This window comes from Aotus nancymaae, unplaced genomic scaffold (genome assembly GCF_030222135.1).
Source record: "Aotus nancymaae isolate 86718 unplaced genomic scaffold, 86718_ANA_hifiasm-v0.15.2.pri h1tg000067l, whole genome shotgun sequence".
In the NCBI taxonomy this organism is placed as follows: domain Eukaryota; kingdom Metazoa; phylum Chordata; class Mammalia; order Primates; family Aotidae; genus Aotus; species Aotus nancymaae.
Genome location: NW_026988482.1, coordinates 17,465,092 through 17,485,654, shown reverse-complemented (window position 1 = coordinate 17,485,654; position 20,563 = coordinate 17,465,092). Strand labels below are relative to the sequence as shown.

Below are 20,563 nucleotides of genomic sequence, written 5' to 3'. Positions count from 1 at the left end.
TCTGCAGATATTTGTTTCCTATTTTTTTTTTTTTTTTTTTTTGAGGCGGAGTTTCGCTCTTGATACCCAGGCTGGAGTGCAATGGCGCGATCTCGGCTCACCGCAACCTCCGCCTCCTGGGTTCAGGCAATTCTCCTGCCTCAGCCTCCTGAGTAGCTGGGATTACAGGCACGCGCCACCGTGCCCAGCTAATTTTTTGTATTAGTAGAGACGGGGTTTCACCATGTTGACCAGGATGGTCTCGATCTCTTGACCTCGTGATCCACCCGCCTCGGCCTCCCAAAGTGCTGGGATTACAGGCTTGAGCCACCGCGCCCGGCCTGTTTCCTATTTTTTAACAGCTTTACCGAGACATAATTTACATAGCTCAATATATGCCATAACATTTACCTGTTTCTAAGTGCACAAATCAATTACTTACAGTGAATTTATACAATTGTGAGAACAAGACACAATCCAGTTTTAAAGTGTTTTCATCAACCCCCCAAATATCATCTCCCATGTCTACTTGCAGTCAATTCCCATTCCTTAGCCCCAGGCAGCCGTAATCTGCTTTCTGTCTCTACCGAGTTGCCTTTAAAAAATATTTCATATAAATGGACCATATAATATAGTCTTTTCTGTCTGGCTTCTTTCTTTTTTAATTTTTTAAGATGGGGTTTTACCATGTTGGCCAGGATGGTCTCTATCTCCTGACCTCATGATCAGCCCACCTTGGCCTCCCAAAGTGCTGGTATTACAGGCAAGAGCCACCGCGCCCGGCTTTTCTTTCTTTTTTTTTGAGATGGAGTCTCCCTCTGTTGCCCAGGCTGGAGTGCAATGGTGTGATCTTGGCTCACTGCAACCTCCACCTCCTGAGTTCAAGCAATTCTCCTGCTTCATCCTTCCGAGTAGCTGGGATTACAGATGTGCACCACCACACCCAGCTAATTTTTGTATTTTTAGTAGAGACAGGATTTCACTGTGTTGGCCAGGATGGTCTCCATCTCCTGACCTTGCGATCCGCTGGCCTTGGCCTTCTAAAGTGCTGGGATTACAGGCGTGAGCCACCACGCCCAACCTGTCTGGCTTCTTTCACTTAGCATAGCGTTTTTGAGGATCACCCTGTATTGCTAGTTCATTTTTCTTTTTTTTTGAGATGGAGTCACAGAGTCACTATTTCTTTTCTTTTTTTTTTTTTTTTGAGACAGAGTCTCACTCTATTGCCCAGGCTGGAGTGTGGAGTGCAGTGGCACGATCTTGGCTCACTGCAACCTCCGCCTCCCCATTCAGGCCATTCTCCTGCCTCAGCCTCCCGAGTAGCTGAAACTACACATGCACATCACCACGCCTGACTAACTTTTGTATTTTTTTGGTAGAGACAGAGTTTTGCCATGTTGGACAGGCTGGTCTTGAACTCCTGACCTCAGGTGATCCACCCGTCTTGCCCTCCCAAAGTGTTGGGATTACAGGCATGAGTCACCGCACCCTGCCAGCTTCTTATTATTGCTGAATAATATTCTATTATATGGCTATCCAACATTTTGTTTCTCCATTCACCAATCAATGGACATTTGTATTGTTTTCATTCTTTGCCTACTTTGCTGTTATAAATAATACTGTTATGAACAGTCACATACAAGTCTGTGTGTGGACATATGTTTTCATTTCTCTGTGGCAGATTCCTACAGGTGGAATTTCTAGATAGTACAGGAATTGGGGGAAGAAGGGAAAGGGTGAATTTCCTCATTTTACTTTTACATTTTGGTATTTGTTTAAAATTTTTAAATAATGAATATGTATTAATTTTATAATGAAAAAAGTAAAAACAGCTCAGCTTAACTTTGGAAAGAGCAAGATACATGGAGGAGGCCACGCATGGTGGCTCGTATCTATAATCCCGGCACTTTGGGAGGCCGAAGTGGGAGGATTATTTGAGCCCTGGGGCTTGACTAGCCTGAGCAACACAGAGAGCCCCCATCTCGACAAATATAATAAAAAATATTAGCTGGGTGTGGTAATGCACACTTGTTGTTGAAGCTACTTAGAAGGCTGAGGTGGGAGGATCACTAGAGCCTGGGAGGTCAAGGCTGCAATGAGCTGTGATCTTGCCACTGCACTCCAGCAAAAACAAAACTCCTCAACTCATTCATATGATCTCCCCATCCTGTTTTGGCTAAGCTATGTAACACCTTGAAGGCAAAAGTTAAGATGATTTTGTAGCTTTCTTTTGCTCCTAACCTAGCAGACAAATGGGATGTGCTCAATAAACATCAAAAAACATTAATTTGGGCCAGGAGTGGTGGTTCATACCTGTATTTCTAGCACTTTGGGAGGCCAAGCTGGGCAGATCACCTGAGGTCAGGAGTTCGAGACCAGCCTGGCCAACATGGTGAAACCCTGTCTCTACTAAAAATACACAAAATTAGCCGGAAGTTGGGGCATGTGCCTGTAATCTCAGCTACTTCTGAAGCTGAGGCAGGAGAATTGCATGAACCAGAGAGAGAGAGAGGTTGCAATGAGCCACAATCACGCCACTGCACTCCAGCCTGGGCGACAAAGTGAGACTCGGTCTCTTAAAAAAAGAAAAGAAAAAAACATGAATTGGGAAGTCTGCTACAGATGATATTAACATCATCAAAAGATAACTACTTTGATACATATGGGAATTTAGTATATGATAAAAATGACATTTCAAATCAAATGGGGAAAAGATAAGTTATTCAATCGATAGTGGTGTTGGGACAATTGAATAGGCATCTGGACAAAAAAGTTGGATTCACATCTCACATCGTATTCCAAAATAAATTTGTATATAGAAAAAGAGACACTTAAAAAATAATCTTGGCAGGGCTCAGTGGCTGCCCTTTGGGAGGCCAAGGCAGGTGGATCACCTGAGGTCAGGAGTTTGAGACCAGCCTGGTCAACATGGCAAAACCCTGTCTCTACTAAAAATGTAAAAATTAGCCAGGCATGGTGGCGGGCACCTGTAGTCCCAGCTACTGAAGAGGCTGAGGCAGGAGAATCACTTGAACCTGGGAGGCAGAAGTTGCAGTGACCCAAGATCACATCACTACACTCCAGTCTCAGTGACAGGGCGAGACTCCATCTCAAAAAAGAAAAAAGAAAAAAAAAGAAAAATCTTGTAAGGAATGGCTTTCTATATATGACCAAAGGTGCAGAAGTGTAGAGAAAAATATTCATCAATTTTACCACATTAAAAAATCTACCTGAAAAATATATTCAATTTTTTAAAATGACAAGGTGGAAATATTTGCAACTTATATCATAGACTAAGGACTATTTTCCTTAATAAACAACTTATATATATCTGTAAGAAAAAGACCAGCAACCCAATAGAAAAATGAACAAAGGACTTATTTCATTAAAAATGGCTGTTGGCCAGCTTTGGTGCCTTATGCCAATAATCCCAGCACTTTAGGAGGCCAAGGAGGGTGGATCACGAGATCAAGACCATCCTGGCCAACATGGTGAAAACCCATCTCTACTAAAAATACAAAAATTGGCCGGGCATGGTGGTGCTTGCCTATAGTCTCAGCTACTTGGCAGGCTGAGGCAGGAAAATCGCTTGAACCCGAGGCGGACGTTGCAGTGAGCCAAGATCACGCCACTGTTCTCCAGCCTGGACTACAGAGCGAAACTCCATCTTTAAACAAAAAAAAAAAAAAAAAAAAGGGCTCTTAAATGCATGATACGCATCCCCCTCAAAATAAGGGAAATGCAAATCAAAACTATAAGATACCACTTTTATATTGAAAAATTGGCAAAACTCAAAAAGTTTTATAAACATTCTCCATTGATGAGTATTTGGGGATGGGTATCGAATGTATTGCTGATAGTTTAAGTTGGTACAACCTTCATGATAAGTACTATGCCTTGGTAAAATACACTCCAACCTCATCTACCATTTCTTCTCTTGCATAATTTGTATTAGCCACATTGGCCTCCTGTTCCTCCTCAAATGTGCAAGGCACACTCCAGTGGCAAGGCTAATGCACTTGCCTTTCCCTGCTAACCCTGAAATGCATACCAATTTTTCCTTACCTCCTCGGGACTTTGCTCAAATGTCAGTGAAGCCTTCTCTGATCACCTGATCTAAAACAGCGGCTCCCATCCCCTCTATCATTCTCCTTTGCACCCCATTTTTTTCCTTTGAGCACTTATCATCTGACAACATTATTCTATGCATTTATGTTTACTGTCTCTGCTTTCCAATTGTAAACCTAGGACTTTGTTGTATATACTGCTGTAACCCCAAACTCCAGAACATTACAGGCTTAGAATGTAGTAGGTGCTCATTAAGTACAAATAATGAATGAATGAACGTCTATTGAGGACAACTTAATATCTATTAAAACTTAGAATGCACATACTTAGTAAGCCTCCTTTAGGCATTTATCTAACAGATATCCTTGAACATGTGTAAAACAGAGAATGTAAAGGTTATTTGTTGTAGCACTGTTTGTAGTAATGAAAGAAGAAAACAACCTAAGGACATTTTTTTCTTTTTTGATACAGAGTCTCACTCTGTCGCCCAGGCTGGAGTGCAATAGTGCGATCTTGGCTCACTGCAAACTTGCCCCCCAGTTTCAAGCGATTCTCCTGCCTCAGCCTCCCGAGTAGCTGGGACTACAGGCGCATACCACCATGCCCAGCTAACTTTTTATATTTTTAGTAGAGATGGGGTTTCACTGTGTTAGCCAGGATGGTCTCAATCTCCTGACCTCGTGATCTGCCCACCTCAGCCTTCCAAAGTGCTAGGATTACAAGTGTGAGTCGCCAAGCCTGGCCGGACAAATTTTAAAATAAGTTACGTATATATAGCCAGGCATGGTGACTGATGTCTGTAATCCTAGCACTTTGGGAGGCTGAGGCAGGCGAATTGCTTGAGCCCAGGAATTTGAGACCAGCCCAGTCAACATGCTGAAACCCCATCTCTACAAAAAATACAAAAATTAGCCAGGTGTGGTGGCGGGCACCTGTAATCCCAGCTACATAGGAGGCTGAAGTGCGAGGATCACTTGAGCCCAGGAGGTTGAGGCTGGGGTGAGCCGTGATCATGCCACTGCTCTCCAGCCTGGGTGACAGAGTGAGACCCTGTCTCAAATAAAAAATAAGCTACCTATACAATAGAATAAAGACATACTATGTAGATATGAAAAGATCTCTAATTGAGAAAATTATTTGGCTCTCTTTGTCAACTGTACTATCTCAAAACTCTGGTGATATCACTACAAGAATGAGCTCCCTTATAATGAAGTGCTTAATGGTAAGGAGAGTGGAAGTGAACAGGTAGAAACAGCGAGTAATTATTTTCACTATAGTTTTATTTAATAAGCATCAGTTTCCTTGTAGAAAACATAGAATTGCTACCAATTAAACAATATTCTAATAAGAATAAATGTATCAAATCACAGATAATGTTGTTAAACAAAGATGCTCTCTTGCAGATCCAGTCACGAATAGGCCTAAACTGGCAGTGCCTATTGTTCATTTATTATGGGTGGATTTCCCATTTTACAGGCAAACCTTTATTTATGGGAAGAGGTTCAGCATTTCACAATGTCTTTAGTATGTATTTCCTGATGCCGGAGGGGCAGAATTCCCCTTTTGTCCATCAAGTGACATCTACTTGCAGCTGCAGGGCATTTTGCAGGGATACTCTTTTCCAGAGTTAAATACATACAAAGACATAACACACACAATTCCCTAGTAACCATATATGGCCCCCAATCTTGTCAAACTATAATTTGCTTATTCCTCAAAAAAAAAATTCTGCTTCTTATCCCTTTACTACCTCTCCTTTCCTTCTTTTCAGTTGCTCTTATCTGGAATCCTACACAAGCATCTACCTAAATACTACTATTTCAAGGGCCAGGCCAAGTTCTATCTCTTTACTAACAGACAAAGTCTTCTCCTACTGTTCTACTCTACGGTAATATAGGCTCTGAATTTCTTTAGCCTTTATCATGCATTTGGCTCTAATCTTTTTGTTGTTCAATACTGCCAATTAGCTTTTCACGTTTTTTACATCTTCCAGTTAGATTGACTGTAAGCTTTTCTTTTTTTGAGATGGAATTTTGCTCTTGTTGCCCAGGCTGGAGTGCAATGGTGTGATCTCGGCTCACTGCAACCTCCGCCTCCAGGGTTCAAGTGATTCTCCTGCTTCAGTCTCTTGAGTAGTTGGGATTACAGGTGCCCACCACCATGCCCGGCTAATTTTTGTATTTTTAGGAGAGACAGGGTTTCGCCACACTGGCCAGGCTGGTCTCAAACTCCTGACCTCAGGTGATCTGCCTGCCTCAGCCTCCCAAAGTGCTGGGATTAAGGCGTGAGCCACTGTGCCCAGCATGATTGCAAGCTCCTTAAAGACAGATTCCTTTATTCTGTTTTTCCCATATTCCTCATGCACCTACATAGCACATGTTTTAAATGTCTTGGTTTGGAAAAGTAACATGGTCAATCCCCTATCACCCAACATACATATTTAGTATTCTTTAAAGCTTTTTCCAGAACCAGCCTGGTATAAATATAGGTATTCTGCTAGCCCAATACATTTTTTGAGTGTTTGGTATCAGAACTCATCAGCTGACTCTGTGTCCCAGCCACACGACTGCAGTGGTTCGTCCTGTGGGAATTCAACTTCAATGTCATAAACAAAATTTGGATCATCCTTCTTCTTCTGATTTTTCTCAAACAGTTCATCCATGATGCTCTTCCTTTTGGCAAGCTCCTTGTCATCTAGTTTGTTTAGATCTTCCTCAGGATCAATGGTTGTTTCCCGACGAATCTGTTCGATTGTTTCTGCCAAACTCTGCCCCGACAAGTAACCTCGTAAAAAACTGAATAGCTTCTCTAGCTGCCTCAGGGATACTTGTTCCAGGTAACTCTTGTGTCGTGGATTATTCTTTAATTGTTCAGCAGCCCTGGTGCAATCTAGGAGAGAGAAGAAAACTATATACCACATACACACTGCAAACATTATATACACCACAAACTACTGCAACAGCCAAAATAGAACCAAAAACTCTGAACCCTGAAAGTGTTATCTCCATTATAGTCAAACAGCTAAATGGTTTTATTGGAATGAATTATTTTGTAGAACTATTCCTTTAGATTGAGCTTTCAGTGTAGAGGGAGAGGGAGAGATATATTTTTGACTTCTTTAACTCACAAACCACTTTGTAGAGGTATTAAACACTTTCAACTGGAGAATATGTCTGAGAAGAAAAGTGATATTACAGATTTTACATAGCAGTAGTGGTATTAATAAAATATTAAGACTACAAATAAAAAACATTTGGAAGGAGAGAAGGGAATTGATATTATTAATAATTGCTGTATCATTTAACCTAGCTAGTAATCCCAAAAGGATTATTAATTCTCAAACTGGGGGAAAAAAAACCCAATTCCCTTTTATAGATTAGGAAACCAAAGCTCATTGACCGTAAGTAATTAATCCAGTGTCACACATCCAGTCCCGAACCTGTATTTAGAGAATATTTAAGACAGGAGGCAAGATAAGACATGAGGTACCTGAAAACTTTGAAAAGTTTCGAACTGGCATAATGCGCTGGCGAATTTTCCCCTTGATTTCATTCTCATAGATTAAGATAATAGCTGGAGGCTGAAATCTAATCCCACATTTCTTGGCAGTGCACATCATTCCCACATACACGTCAGGGTAAATCAGAGGAAATCTGATGACAATGTGTAAGCTGCATAATGACTTCCTGCTAAAGAGAAAAAACAACTAGGTGTTAGATAAATGTCATTCATTTCCCTCACCCCTTTTCCCCAGAAGATCTGGTTCTAGTCCAGTTCTGGCAACACATGCTCAGCCTGTGAAGCTTAATATTTTTTTCTTTTCTTTTTTTTTGAGATGGAGTTTCACTCTGTCACCCAGGCTGGAGTGCAATGGTGCAATCTCAGCTTACCACAACCTCCGCCTCCTGGATTCAAGTGATTCTCCTGACTCAGCCTCCTGAGTAGCTGGGATTATAGGCGTGAGCCACCATGCCTGGACTTCTTTTTCTTTTTTCAATTAAAATATGGAATGCTTCATGAATTTGTGTGCCATCTTTGCGCCCGGGCCATGCTAATCCTCTCCGTATCATTCCAATTTTGGTGTCTGTGCGCTGAAGCGAGCACAAAGCTCAGTTACTTTGAGAGCTGCCAGGAAAGTTCAGTTTGGCCCTGGCTTAGTTTCAATCTGTTGGACTCCTAAGACTCGGGTTCCCTCAAGAATATAGACTTGTTCATATGTGAATCTGGGGATGCAATCCAGTTTGAATCTCTTAGTCAAAGGTTGAATATGAATCCCTAAGTCAGCCCAATAGCTGACCTACAAGGTCTTTACTATTTATCAATTAAGAAAGGATGTATCAAGCATCCTCTATATCAAGGTACTATGAGCTTTTTAACCTTAATCATTTTGTCCTGAGGGGTTCACCAGTCCAGAGCTGCCTCCTTTGTACTTTCCTAATTATTTTACTAGAGTTTTTCATTATTACTTATTTAATCATCTATCTTCCCTTCTAGTCAATATGGTACATGAGGGTGGGGGGCATATTCATTTTTCACCACAATATCTCAGCATAATAACTGGAACATAGTAGGCATTCCACACATTGTTTAATGAATTAACATGATGGTCCCTGAGCACTTTCGTAAACATTTACAGTCTAGAAGCCTGATCAAAAAGCGGACCTGATGCAGAATCAGCTTCTTCATATACAAGTCAGTAACGTTTCCATGGCTTTTATTTTGGCTTATTTGTCTCACTATATGATATTTTTCTAGCTACAAGAAATATAGCTATTTGTAGATTAATACTTACTATTCTCTCTTCCTTTCCCCATCCTCAATGCCCAAATCCTCTTAATCATAAGCACTGCTTTAGACATGACTATGACATTCTCAGAAAGATTCATCAATGTCAAGAAACATTGAGGTAAAGTGACATAGGGTGATGATATCTCCGTGAACTCAGTTCTGTTGGAGAATCACTATTAGGAACATACTTTTTTTTTTTCCCCCACTCAAAAACCTAGTGTCTATATCTAAGGAACATACTTTTTATAAAACACTTAGCAGGCCGGGCGCGGTGGCTCAAGCCTGTAATCCCAGCACTTTGGGAGGCCGAGGCGGGTGGATCACGAGGTCAAGAGATCGAGACCATCCTGGTCAACATGGTGAAACCCCGTCTCTACTAATACAAAAAATTAGCTGGGCACGGTGGCGCGTGCCTGTAATCCCAGCTACTCAGGAGGCTGAGGCAGGAGAATTGCCTGAACCCAGGAGGCGGAGATTGCGGTGAGCCGAGATCGCGCCATTGCGCTCCAGCCTGGGTATCAAGAGCGAAACTCCGTCTCAAAAAAAAAAAAAAAAAAAACACTTAGCAGTGATTATACACATTCATTGTAGAATAATGGGGCAACAGACAGAAAATAATCACCCTTGATTGTGTCTTTTTTCTTTCTTCTTTTTTTTGGGGCGTGGGGCGGGGTGAGACGGAGTCTTGCTCTGTCGCCAGGCTGAGTGCAGTGGTGGGATTTCAATTCACTGCAACCTCTACCTCCCAGGTTCAAGCGATTCTCCCTGCCTCAGCCTCCCGAGTAGGTGAGGCTACAAACACGTGAGTCACTGTGCCTGGTCACAAAAACCTATTTTAAAAATTACTGTGCTCTACTTCTAATCTGATGCAATGATCTCACACCATTTTCTCCTCCTTCTCCTTTTCTTGTTTTTTAAGTGAATGCTACTCCCAATTCACCTAAAATTTGATGTTAGTAAACTAGAACCTACTGAGCACAATATAAACTCTCTACGCTAAAGCAAATGATTGTCCTCGTAAAAGATGTATGCAATTGGTATTCAAATAATGTAGTTTTACTACCCTCTTTTCTTTTTAAAATTTAACTTTAATTTTTGCTAAAATAATGGTTGTATTTGGAATATAAAATAATTCTATAAGGCTTATAACAAAAAACTACAGTCTGCACTATCCTCTTCATAGGGAGCCAGACTGAATTTTAAAAGGCATGTCTTCCAAAACTTCTCTCTCCATTTCTTAAAAAACATGCTTATACTACCATTTTCAGTGTTTTTGTTTTTGTTTTGAGACGGAGCGTTTCTCTGTCGCCCAGGCGGAGTGCAGTGACGCGATCTCGGCTCACTGCAATCTCCGCCTCCCAGGTTCAAGCTCGTGCCTCAGCCTTCTGAGTAGCTGAAATTACAGATGCCTGCCACCACCCCTGGCTAATTTTTGTATTTTTAGTAGAGAGGGGGTTTCGCCATGTTGGTCAGGCTGGTCTCGAACTCCTGACCTCAGGTGATCTGGCCAAAGTGCTGGGACCACAGGCGTGAGCCACCTTGCCAGGCTATTTTCAGTTTTAGATAGTTATCTTTTGACTTACACTCTCTTTCCTCTTTGCGACACCAGTCCTAGAGCCCTCTGTTCCACTCCAAGCCACCTGGATGCTCTCTAGGCCTGCTTACAGATTCTACTCTGTTTAGGAAGGAGGACGGCACGTTTACCGGATTATTCTTCCTGAATACTCTTCTCCCCAGAGATCAGTAACTGCCCACAATTTTGTTAGGAAGCCCCACAGCACCTAAGGCGTACGGATGTCCCCTAAGGGTAGACGATTCTCTCCCTACTCACGTCTCCACTAGTGCAAGGCTGGCTTTCTTACCCTTAGAGAAATACAGAAATGACATCTTCTGCAGGCCAACGTCTAAACAGCCAGGAATGGGTTTTTTTCCACCCAACCGCAGTGCACAGAAAGCACCTAAGCCGACTTTTGAGGGCGGGCGGAGCCTGGCGCTGCAGGAAGAGGCGACAGCCACAGCCCTACTGACGAGCCCGAGGGGTGAACTCCCCGACTGGAGGCCCGAACCCGGAAATACCGGGAAGCGGAGGTGTGGGCCGGCGGGGGGGCGCGGTCCTCCGGCTCCCACCGCTGCGTGGGGGGGGAATCCCAGGTCCCGCCCGGCGCTGGCCGAGCTGTTTCCACAGCAACAGGCCGGGCGCGCGTCCTCGCGCGTGCGCAGCTCCTCGCCCGCCCCCGGGTGGGCGGGAACGGACGCCTCTCGTCACGCGTGAACGTTTGGGGTCCGGGGCTGCAGGCAGCGAAGATCCGCCGAAGCTAGGCGCGCGCACTCAGCGCCGGATCCCGGCCGCGAAATCCGCGGTAGCGCGCTGTAGGAGCGGCGAGTGGCCAGTGCACGCCCCTTCCTGCTCCCGCAGCTGGCTCCTTGCGCCCCTCTCGGGCGTCCGGCCTCTGGCGTCCTGGCGGCTTGGGTGGCAGCGGTTCGGGCGGTCGCCTGGCTGCTCCTCGGGGCGGCGACCTGGCTCACGCGCGGGCCCGCCGCTGCCTTCACCGCCGCAAGCTCTGACGCCGGTAAGGAGGGCCGGGCTGCGGAGTGCGGGCGGGGCTCGAGGGCCAGAGCGTGGTGAGCGGTCCCGGCTCCCCTGCCTCTCCGCGGGTGGCTGGGACGTGGGGACCGGGCGCGGGACCTAGATCGATAGGGCGAGCCGGAGGAGGTCAAACACCAGAGCCACGTGCCCTCCTCCGTCCCCTTGCCCTCCCGTGCGCTTTGCTCTGCGGCGGATCCCGGGTCTCCGGAGAGTCGGGCTCGGGCTCTGTGGTTCCCAGGCTGGACTGGCCGCCGTGTTACTAAAGTACTGAGAAGGAAGGTCAGCCGTCAAGCGTCTTGGATGCTCTTGGGTTGCACGAAGCTTCTGATCACCAAGGGGCCAGCAAGGCCTTAGCGCCCTGTGAGGCATGAGAGTCCCCAAATTGAATATAGGGACTCCGTGGCAAACTGCTAGTTGTTCGTGCAAGAGTAGTTGGCAAACTGCTTGACTACTGCTGGACAAGTGCAGGAGTAATTACAATAAAGTAGTAAGGTTTGACGGGGGAAGGAAAGCACAAACCTGGCAAGTTTCTCCATCTGTAAAATGAGAATGTTTCTGTCATCCTTCGTACCATTTAGATCCATTTATTATCTGTCAATCAGCGAAGCTCTGCTTTTGTGTGTTTACATATTGGGTTTCCAAGTTTATCTAAAGAAAGGATTATGAGGCCAAGAAGAATTTTTAAACAGTTGGATTTGGTGATCTCTAGAGGCTTCAAACATTGGCATTTTATAATTAAAAAGGGGTCAGAATTAGCCGGGCATGATGGCGTGTGCTTGTACTCGGGAGGCTAAGGGTGGAGAATCGCTTGAACTCGGGAGGCAGAGGTTGCAATGAGCCTAGATCACGCCATTGCACTCTAGTCTGGGTGACAGAGTGAGACTCCGTCTCAAAAAACAAAAAATAAATACAAAGGAGTCAATTTCCAAAGCCACACCACAACCAAATTCACCACAACCAAAGTAATATTTAAGAGGAAAAATGTTGAAGGTAAATTCATGTCCAACAAATTCGTTTTCAAAATGGTACTTTTGCCTTTAAAATAATAATAGTTTTGCTATACTGTTTGTAAATATTAGCCTTTCTCCAATCCCAATGATCAACTGCTGTCTAGTGTACATACCCATAGGATTTAAGCCTGTTAATCATTTTTCTTCTAATTTGATGTATAGGTAGGTATTGGCCCTCATTTCCCACCCTACCCCCATTAAAATTAAACACGATGAAGAAAAATCTGGATTTGTGCTGGGCACAGTGGCTCACACCTGTAGTTCTTTTTTTTTTTTTTTTTTTTCTGAGACAGAGTTTCGCTCTTGTTGCTCAGGCTGGAGTGCAATTCATGATCTCTGCTCACTGCAACCTCCGCCTCCCATTCAAGCAATTCTCCTGCTTCAGCCTCCGGAGTAGCTGGGATTATAGGCATGTGTCACCATGCCTGGTCAATTTTTTGTATTTTTAGTAAAGACAGGGTTTCTCCATGTTGGTTGGGCTGGTCTCAAACTCGTGACTTCAGGTGATCCGCCTACCTCAGCCTCCCAAAGTGCTAGGATTATAGGCATGAGCCACTGTGCCCGGTCTCATATCTGTAATTCTAACACTTCGGGAGGCTCTGGTGGGAGGATTTCTTGAGAACAAGAGTTCAAGACCAGCCTGGAAAACATAGCAAGACCCTGTCTCTACAAAAAAATTTAAAAGTAGCCATGTGTGGTGGCATGGGCCTATAGTCCTAGCTACTTGGGAGGCTGATGCAAGAGGATTGCCAAGTTCAAGGCTGCAGTGAGCTGCGATCATACCAGTGCACTCAGCTTGGGTGACAGAGTAAGGCTTTGTCTCTGAAAAAACAAAACAAAACAAAAAAAATTAAAAAAGAACAAAGAGGCCAGGCACAGTGGCTCATGTCTGTAATCCCAGCACTTTGGGAGGCTGAGGCGGGCAGATCACAAGGTTGAGAGAGCGAGACCATCCTGGCTGACATGGTGAAATTCTGTCTCTACTAAAAATACAAAAATTAGCTGCATGTGACACGCACCTGTAGTCCCAGCTACTTGGGAGGCTGAGGCAGGAGAATCACTTGAACCTGGGAGGCAGAGGTTATAGTGAGCTGAGATCGAGCCACCGCACTCCAGCCTGGTAAAAGAGCGAGAGTCTGTCTCAAAAAAAAAGAACAAAAAAAATCTGGATTAGTACAAGATACATACGGGGTGTGGGGATTTGTTTTTTTGGGAAAAGATCATATACTTCTCCAAAGCAAATACAATTTCTTTTTTGAGGGTTGGAGGTTTTCCAGTGAAACATAACGAGATAAATTCTAAAAGAGCTGTAACACTAAAATTTCTTTCAATTTTATTGTTCAGAGTGGAAGTATCTTAGGCTTTAAAAGTCAGGCAAACCTTGCTTCTAATCGGTCACATAGTTAGTTGTGTGACCCAGGGTCAGTTACTGATGCTTTAGAAGTACACGTTTCCTCCTGCAAACAAATAGCAGTAATTTTGCTTACTTTACTAGATTGTGAAAATTAAAACACACATGAAAGCACCAAGCAGAGGATCTGGCATGCTAGATATTATTTAACAAATGTTATTTTTTCCTATTCTTTTTTCATTCCTTTAGATAGTTTCACCTTCACATCATTTTTCTTTTCTTTTCTTTTTCTTTTGTTTTTTTTTTGAGACAGAGTCTCACTCTGTCACCGGGGCTGGAGTGCAGTAGTGCGATCTCAGCCCACTGCAACCTACCCCTCCCAGGTTCAAGCGATTCTCCTGCCTCAGCCTCCTGAGTAGCTGGGATTACAGGCACAAGCCACGCCTGGCTAATTTTTGTATTTAGTAGAGATGGGGTTTCACCATGTTGGTCAGGCTGGTCTCGAACTCCTGACCTCTATATCTGCTGGCCTCAGCCTCCCCAAGTGCTGGGATTACAGGTGTGAGCCACTGTGCCCGGCCCCACATCATTTTTCTTAATGCATCTTTTCAGAAGCACATCCGATGGATTCAGCAATATTCAATGATAATAATAGGATTATGTAAATAATATATAGTTTTCTGTGTGTGTGTGGGTGTTTTGTTTGTTTTTGAGACAAGGTCTGGCTTTGTCACCCAGGCTGGAGTATAGTGGTGCAATACTGGCTCACTGCAGCCTCCCTCCGCCTCCTGGCTTAAGCCATCCTCTCACCTACCCTCCTCAGTAGCTAATTTTTGTTTTTTTTTTTTCATGAAGATGGAGTTTCACTATGTTGTCCAGGCTTGTGTGTTTTTTTTAATGTTCTTCCCACAGATTTACAGCTTTTGAAAGGGGACAAAGTTCCATAGCAAATGCCTCGCAGAGTTGCTGGCCAGTAGTAACTGAATTTTTAGTTTTAAGATGCTTACATTGAGTAATAGATTTTCTTTGTCTTTAGAGACAAGGTCTCTCTCTCTCTGTCACCCAGGCTTGAGTGCAGTGGTGCAACCATAGCTCACTGCAGCCTCCATCCCTTGGGTTCAAGCAATATCCCCACCTCAGATGTGAGCTAGCACATCTGACTCTGAGTAATAGCTTTAATGTCTGGATTCTTGATGAAGTCAGTATGCTGAGATTTCTGGTTATTCTAAGTTTACAGTGGAACCCATTGAACCTTTAAGTGCCTCCAGCTTTGCTTTTTTTTTTTTTTTTTCTTTCCTTAAACCTTCCAACATCTCCACAAGGCATAAATGTATCATCTTCCTGGTTTTGTAGGCATGGATGTTAGAATATAGAAGTTGCCATTATGTATCTGATAACACACTTTCCATGAACTGGGATTAAAATGGAGATTTCCTGGCTGTTTAGCCATCCTGTTCCTTTTTGGCATTTTGGGATCACCTGAATAAAGCAATATTAATAACAAACACTTACATAGAATGCTTACTATGTGGTCGGTAGGGTCTGTTCCAAGTGCTTCTACATATATTAAATTCTCATGAGAGCTAATAGAGAGATAAACTATCTTTCCCAAAGTTGACACAGCTGTTAAGTTACAGACTGGGATTTGAAATTAGGCACTCTAACTCCAGAGTCATTGTTCTCAACCACTGTGCTATATTGGAAGTAGATTTATATATATCTCTCAAATTGCTTAAATTTTGAAAGTTTTTGTTTTTAGGTTGGATAGATTTTCTAGGCAAGTAAAGCCTACTAAAATAACTGTTTTCTAATTATTTAAATATTCTTTTATTGAGTGCTTTTGTTTTTTTTTTTTTTAAATATCTTTGGTTCTTATAGGCATAAGGGCCACATGTTCTGAAATTACTTTGAGACAAGAAGTTTTGAAAGATGGTTTCCACAGGTAAGTTGCCCATTATTTCTATTCCTATTAAAATAATGTCTCATATAATTGTGTACAAAAAGTTGATAGTTGAAATATGTATAAACTGAAAAATCAAGCTGGGCGCAGTGGCTCACGCCTGTAATCCTAGTACTTTGGGAGGCCAAGGTGGGCAGATCACGAGGTCAGGAGTTCAAGATGAGCCTGGCCAATGTAGTGAAACCCCATCTCTACTAAACATGAAAAAATTATCTGGGCGTAGTGGTGTGTGCCTATAGTCCCTGCAACTCAGGAGGCTGAGGCAGGAGAATCGCTTGAACCCTGGAGGTGGAGGTTGTGGTGAACTGAGATCATGCCACTGCACTCCAGCTTGGGCAACAGAGCGAGACTTTGTCTCAAAAAAAAAAAAATAAGAAAAGAAAAGAAAAATCACTTGCTTTTTCAAAGTTATTCAGTGATGGCATATGTGGTTCACTCTTTGAAATAGTGATTAAAATAACTGAGTAGAGCAAAAAAGAAAACAAATATATATTTACCATGTACAATTGTCCCTTGGTATCTGAGGGGGATTGGTTCTTCCCGGACTTCCCCTGAAGATACCAAAATCCTCAGATGCTCAAGTCCTCTGTATCAAATGGCATAGTGTTAATATAGAACCTACACACACCTTCTCATATATAGTATATTTTTATATATACAACCAGTGCCTATATATAATATTCCACTTAATCTTCACAATGGCATGAGATAGATGATTTTTTCTTATTTTTCGGATGAAGGAGGTAGAGCTCAAAAAATTTAAATAATTTGGTAGAAATTAGAGTGATAGAGCTCTGACTCAAATTTAGTATTATATGAAAAAAAAATTTTTTTTTTGAAATGGAGTCTCGCTCAGTCATGCCCAGACTGGAGTGCAGTGGCGTGATCTTGGCTCACTGCAACCTCCACCTTCCAGGTTCAAGTGATTCTCCTGCCTCAGTCTCCCAAGTAGCTGGGATTACAGGCGTGCACCACCAAGCCCAGCTAATTATTGTATTTTTAGAACAGATGAGTTTCACCATGTTGGTCAGGTCGAACTCCTGACCTCAAATGATCCTTCCACCTTGACCTCCCAAAGTGCTGGGATAACAGGCGTGAGCCACTGCGCCCGGCCTAGACCACATTATTAAAAGGATGGTTTGTGAACACAGAAGAGTTGGTATAACCGTGCTTTTCTTGGGGTTGTGCTGCAGTCCAGTGAGTACGTAGTGAGGGCAATACTGCTAATGCTTACACAACATGTATGCATCAACTGGAGCTTAGCTTTACCTTGGTGCAATTTTTGGTAAAATGAAAAACCTCTTTTTCATGAAAAATAAATAAATAGTAGTGATCTTTGAGAATTTGCATGCATGTATTACAAATATTTTCTTTACAGAGTTACTTGATAGGTAGATCAGGGAAATGCTATAATTATAGTATCTCTATATACAGATTTTCTAGAAGACTTTTGACCAAGTTTTACATCTTACATTTGTGAACAAGATGAAGAAATGTGTATTGGAAGACAATAGAGGTGAATGACTTCATAAAGATTCACAAATATATCCAACATCTTCTGATTAATGGATTGAATGTGATCTTGGAGGGAGGTCCTGAAGGGTCTCCGTCTTTTTAAAATACATATGCTTTTTCTGATTATAAAAGTATTACCTGTTCATAAATACGTGTATAGTGTCCAGGAGAATATAGATTATAGATATATTCTGCATTTATAGAAAATATATCTATATGGCTAATGATGTGGGCCTTAGAGTAAAACTATGATAATTTGAATCTTGGCTAGATAAGTTACTTAGCCTCTCAGTGCCTTGGTTATATAAGTCCAAGGAATTATAATAGAATTATTTCATAGTTTAAAAAAATCAGCTTCATTGAGTTTTGACACATGTATACACTCATGTAACCACAACCAGACCAGAATCAAAATTTAGAACATTTCTATCCTAAAAAATACCTGTATGCTGCTTCCAATTATTCTTCCTCACATACCCACTCACAGCCAACCACTTGTCTGTTTTCTGTCACTATATAGGTTTTCTAGACTTTTATATAAATGAAATCACACAGTATATGCTTTTTTTATATCTGGCTTCTTTCAGTGTTATGTCAGTGAGATTCATACATGTTCTGTATAGAAGTAGTTTGTTCTTTTTTGTTGCTAAGTGCTGAAATGTGTTTATCCATTCACATATCAATGGCATGGGAGTAGTTTCCAGTTTGGGGCTGTTATTATAAAGCAAGCTGCCTTGAACATTTGTGTACATGTCTTTGTGTGGGCATGTTTCCATTTCTCTTGGGTAGATATTGATGAGTGGAATTTCTGAGTATATGGTAGATATATGTTGAACCTTTTAAGAAACTGTCAAACTGTTTTCCAAAGTGGTTATACCATTTTACATTTCACCAGCAGTGTGTGAGAATTCTTTCTCTCATTTCTTCAGCAACACTGGATATGATTAGTCTTAGACATTCTGGTGGCTGTGTAGTGGCATTTCATTGTAGTTTTAATTTGCATTTCCTTGATGACTAATAATGTTGAGCATCTTTCCACCATGCTTATTGTATATCTTCCTTTGGGAAGTGTTTGCTTAAATGAAAACACTCATTTTTAAGTTGGGTTGTTTATTATCTTATTAAGTTGTAAGAATTCTTCATATATGTATTTTTGATATAAGTCCTTTGGCAGATGTATGCATTGAGAATATTTTCTCCCTGTTTATGGCTTGCCATTTCATTTTCTTAGACAGGGTCCCACTCTTACCCAGGCTAGAATGCAGTGGCACAATAATTGCTCACTGCAGGGTGGAACTCTTGGGCTCAAGTGATCCTCCTGCTTCAGCCTCCTCAGTAGCTGGGACAACAGGTGCATACTATCATGCCCAGCTACATTTTTTACATTTTTAAAGATTAAAAACAAAAGTGGGCCAAGTATGGTGGTACACATCTGTAATTCCAGCACTTTGGGAGGTTGAGGTGGGCGGGTCACTTGAGCCCAGGAGTATGAGACCAGCCTGGGTGACATGGTGAAACCCCATTTCTACCAAAAAAAAAAAAAATTAGCCAGACATGGTGACATGCAGCTGTAGTCTTAGCTACTTGGGAGGCTGAAGTGAGCAGATTGCTTGAGTCCAGGAGATTGAGGTTCCAGTGAGCCAAGATCTTGCCACTGCACGACAGCTTGGGCAACAGAGTGAGACCCTTTCTCAAAAAAGAAAACCAAAGCAAAGAAAAATATGCAACAGATACTATATGTGGCTTGCAAAGCCTAAATTATTTACTGTCAGGCTCTTTACAGAAAAAGTTTTCCAACTCCTGATCTATATGACCATCTTGATAACTATCTTGACCATCAGAAAGTATGAATCCACCAACTTTGTTTTTTTTTTCCCAAAAAATTGTTCTGGTTATTGTAGATCTTTTGCATTTCCATATAAATTTTTAAATCAGGTTAATGATTGCTTCAAAAAAGCTTCATGAAATTTTGATTGAGATTGTTGAAATGCTAGATCAATTTGGAGATAATTGATGTGTTAACATTAATTAATGAATGTTTTAATCCATGAATATGGCATCTTCATTTATTTAGATTTTTTTTTCAGCTTATCTTAACCATGTATTAGGCTGGTGCAAAAGTAATTGCTGGTTTTTGCTATTAAAAGTAATTACTTGGCTGGGCACCATGGCTCACGCCTATAATCCCAGCACTTTGGGAGGCCGAGGCAGGCAGATCACCTGAGTGTCAGCAGTTTGACATCAGCCTGGCCAACATGGTGAAACCCCATCTCTACTAAAAATACAAAAAATTAGCTGGGTGTGGTGGCAGGCGCCTGTAATCCCAGCTACTTGGAAGACTGGGACAGGAGAATCCCATGAACCCGGGAGGCTGAGGTGTCAGTGAGCCAAGATCGCGCCACTGCACTCCAGCCTGGGCAACAGAGCGTTACTCTGTCTCAAAAAAGAAAAAAAAAGATAAGGGTATAGGTATTTCACCATGAAGTATATTTGTATTAGGTTTTTTGTAGTAGCTTTTATCAGTTGAGGACTTTGTCTTAATTTCTAGTTTCCTGAGAGGTTTTTTCATGATTAGGTATTAATTTTGTCAGATACTTTTTCTTCCTCTGTTTTGAGAGGATCATGCAATTTTTATACTTTATTCTGTTAATATGTTGAAGTACACTGATGTTTCCAATAGTAAACCTACCCCTTGGTCATGCAGTATTATCTTCTTGAAATATGTCTGTATTTGTTTTGCTAATAACTTGCTAAGTATTTTTACTTGTATGTTCATGAAGGCTATTGGTCCATTACTGTGTTGTGATGTCTTTTTCTGGTTTCGCTGTCAATGGCATTGTTGGCCTTATAAAATAGGTTGGGAAATACATTCTTCTCTGTTTTCTGCTTGTGTAGCATTGTTATTATTTCTTCCTTTAATATTTAATAGAATTTAACGATGACTATTTTGAAGCTCTGTTTTTGGGTGTGTATGCTACATTTAGGATTGTTCTTGATGTTCTTGATATGTTCTTGATGAATTGGCCCTTTTATCTTTGTATAATGTCTTTCTTTATGACTGACCATATTCCTTGTCCTGGAGTCTCGTTATTCTAATATTAATATAGCCATCCCATATTTATTATTAATATTTGCGTATCTTTTCTATCCTTTTACTTTAAACTTTCTGTCTTTACCTTCAGTGTGTTTCCTATAGATAGCATATGATAACATATAGTTAAGGATGGCCTTTTTTTCTTTCCAAATCCCAAGAGCCTGTGAAAGGAGTTGCTCTTTTGTCCATCTGTCAGTCTCTGCATTCTAAT

At 41.9% G+C, this 20,563-nt stretch overlaps 2 protein-coding genes and 2 non-coding genes across 5 annotated transcripts in view; 2 read left to right on the top strand and 2 right to left on the bottom strand.

Moving 5' to 3' along the window:
• Window positions 1-5,060: 5,060 nt before the first annotated feature.
• CEP19 (centrosomal protein 19) lies at window positions 5,061-11,026 on the bottom strand. Of its 2 annotated transcripts, none has more exons than XM_012435056.2 (3): window positions 10,698-11,026; window positions 7,537-7,736; window positions 5,061-6,936 (listed from the first exon to the last, which is right to left on the bottom strand). In XM_012435056.2, the coding sequence occupies exons 2-3, from the start codon at window positions 7,664-7,666 to the stop codon at window positions 6,575-6,577; spliced, it is 492 nt and encodes a 163-aa protein (XP_012290479.2). In that variant the 5' UTR covers window positions 7,667-7,736; window positions 10,698-11,026; the 3' UTR covers window positions 5,061-6,574. The 2 variants fall into 2 exon arrangements, with proteins under 2 accessions (XP_012290479.2, XP_012290480.2); XM_012435057.2 differs by having other exon boundaries at window positions 7,537-7,733.
• Window positions 8,046-8,151, bottom strand: LOC135270903 (U6 spliceosomal RNA). Its single transcript, XR_010339057.1, has one exon. It is a non-coding gene; the product is annotated as a U6 spliceosomal RNA (small nuclear RNA).
• Window positions 10,754-20,563, top strand: part of PIGX (phosphatidylinositol glycan anchor biosynthesis class X) — a 24,792-nt gene continuing 14,982 nt past the window's right edge. The window contains exons 1-4 of the mRNA XM_064366774.1: window positions 10,754-10,923; window positions 11,021-11,195; window positions 11,252-11,405; window positions 15,662-15,725. Coding sequence (XP_064222844.1) covers window positions 10,754-10,923; window positions 11,021-11,195; window positions 11,252-11,405; window positions 15,662-15,725 — 563 coding nt within the window. The remainder of the gene's footprint in view (window positions 10,924-11,020; window positions 11,196-11,251; window positions 11,406-15,661; window positions 15,726-20,563) is intronic.
• LOC135270858 (U4atac minor spliceosomal RNA) lies at window positions 16,908-17,033 on the top strand. Its single transcript, XR_010339018.1, has one exon. It is a non-coding gene; the product is annotated as a U4atac minor spliceosomal RNA (small nuclear RNA).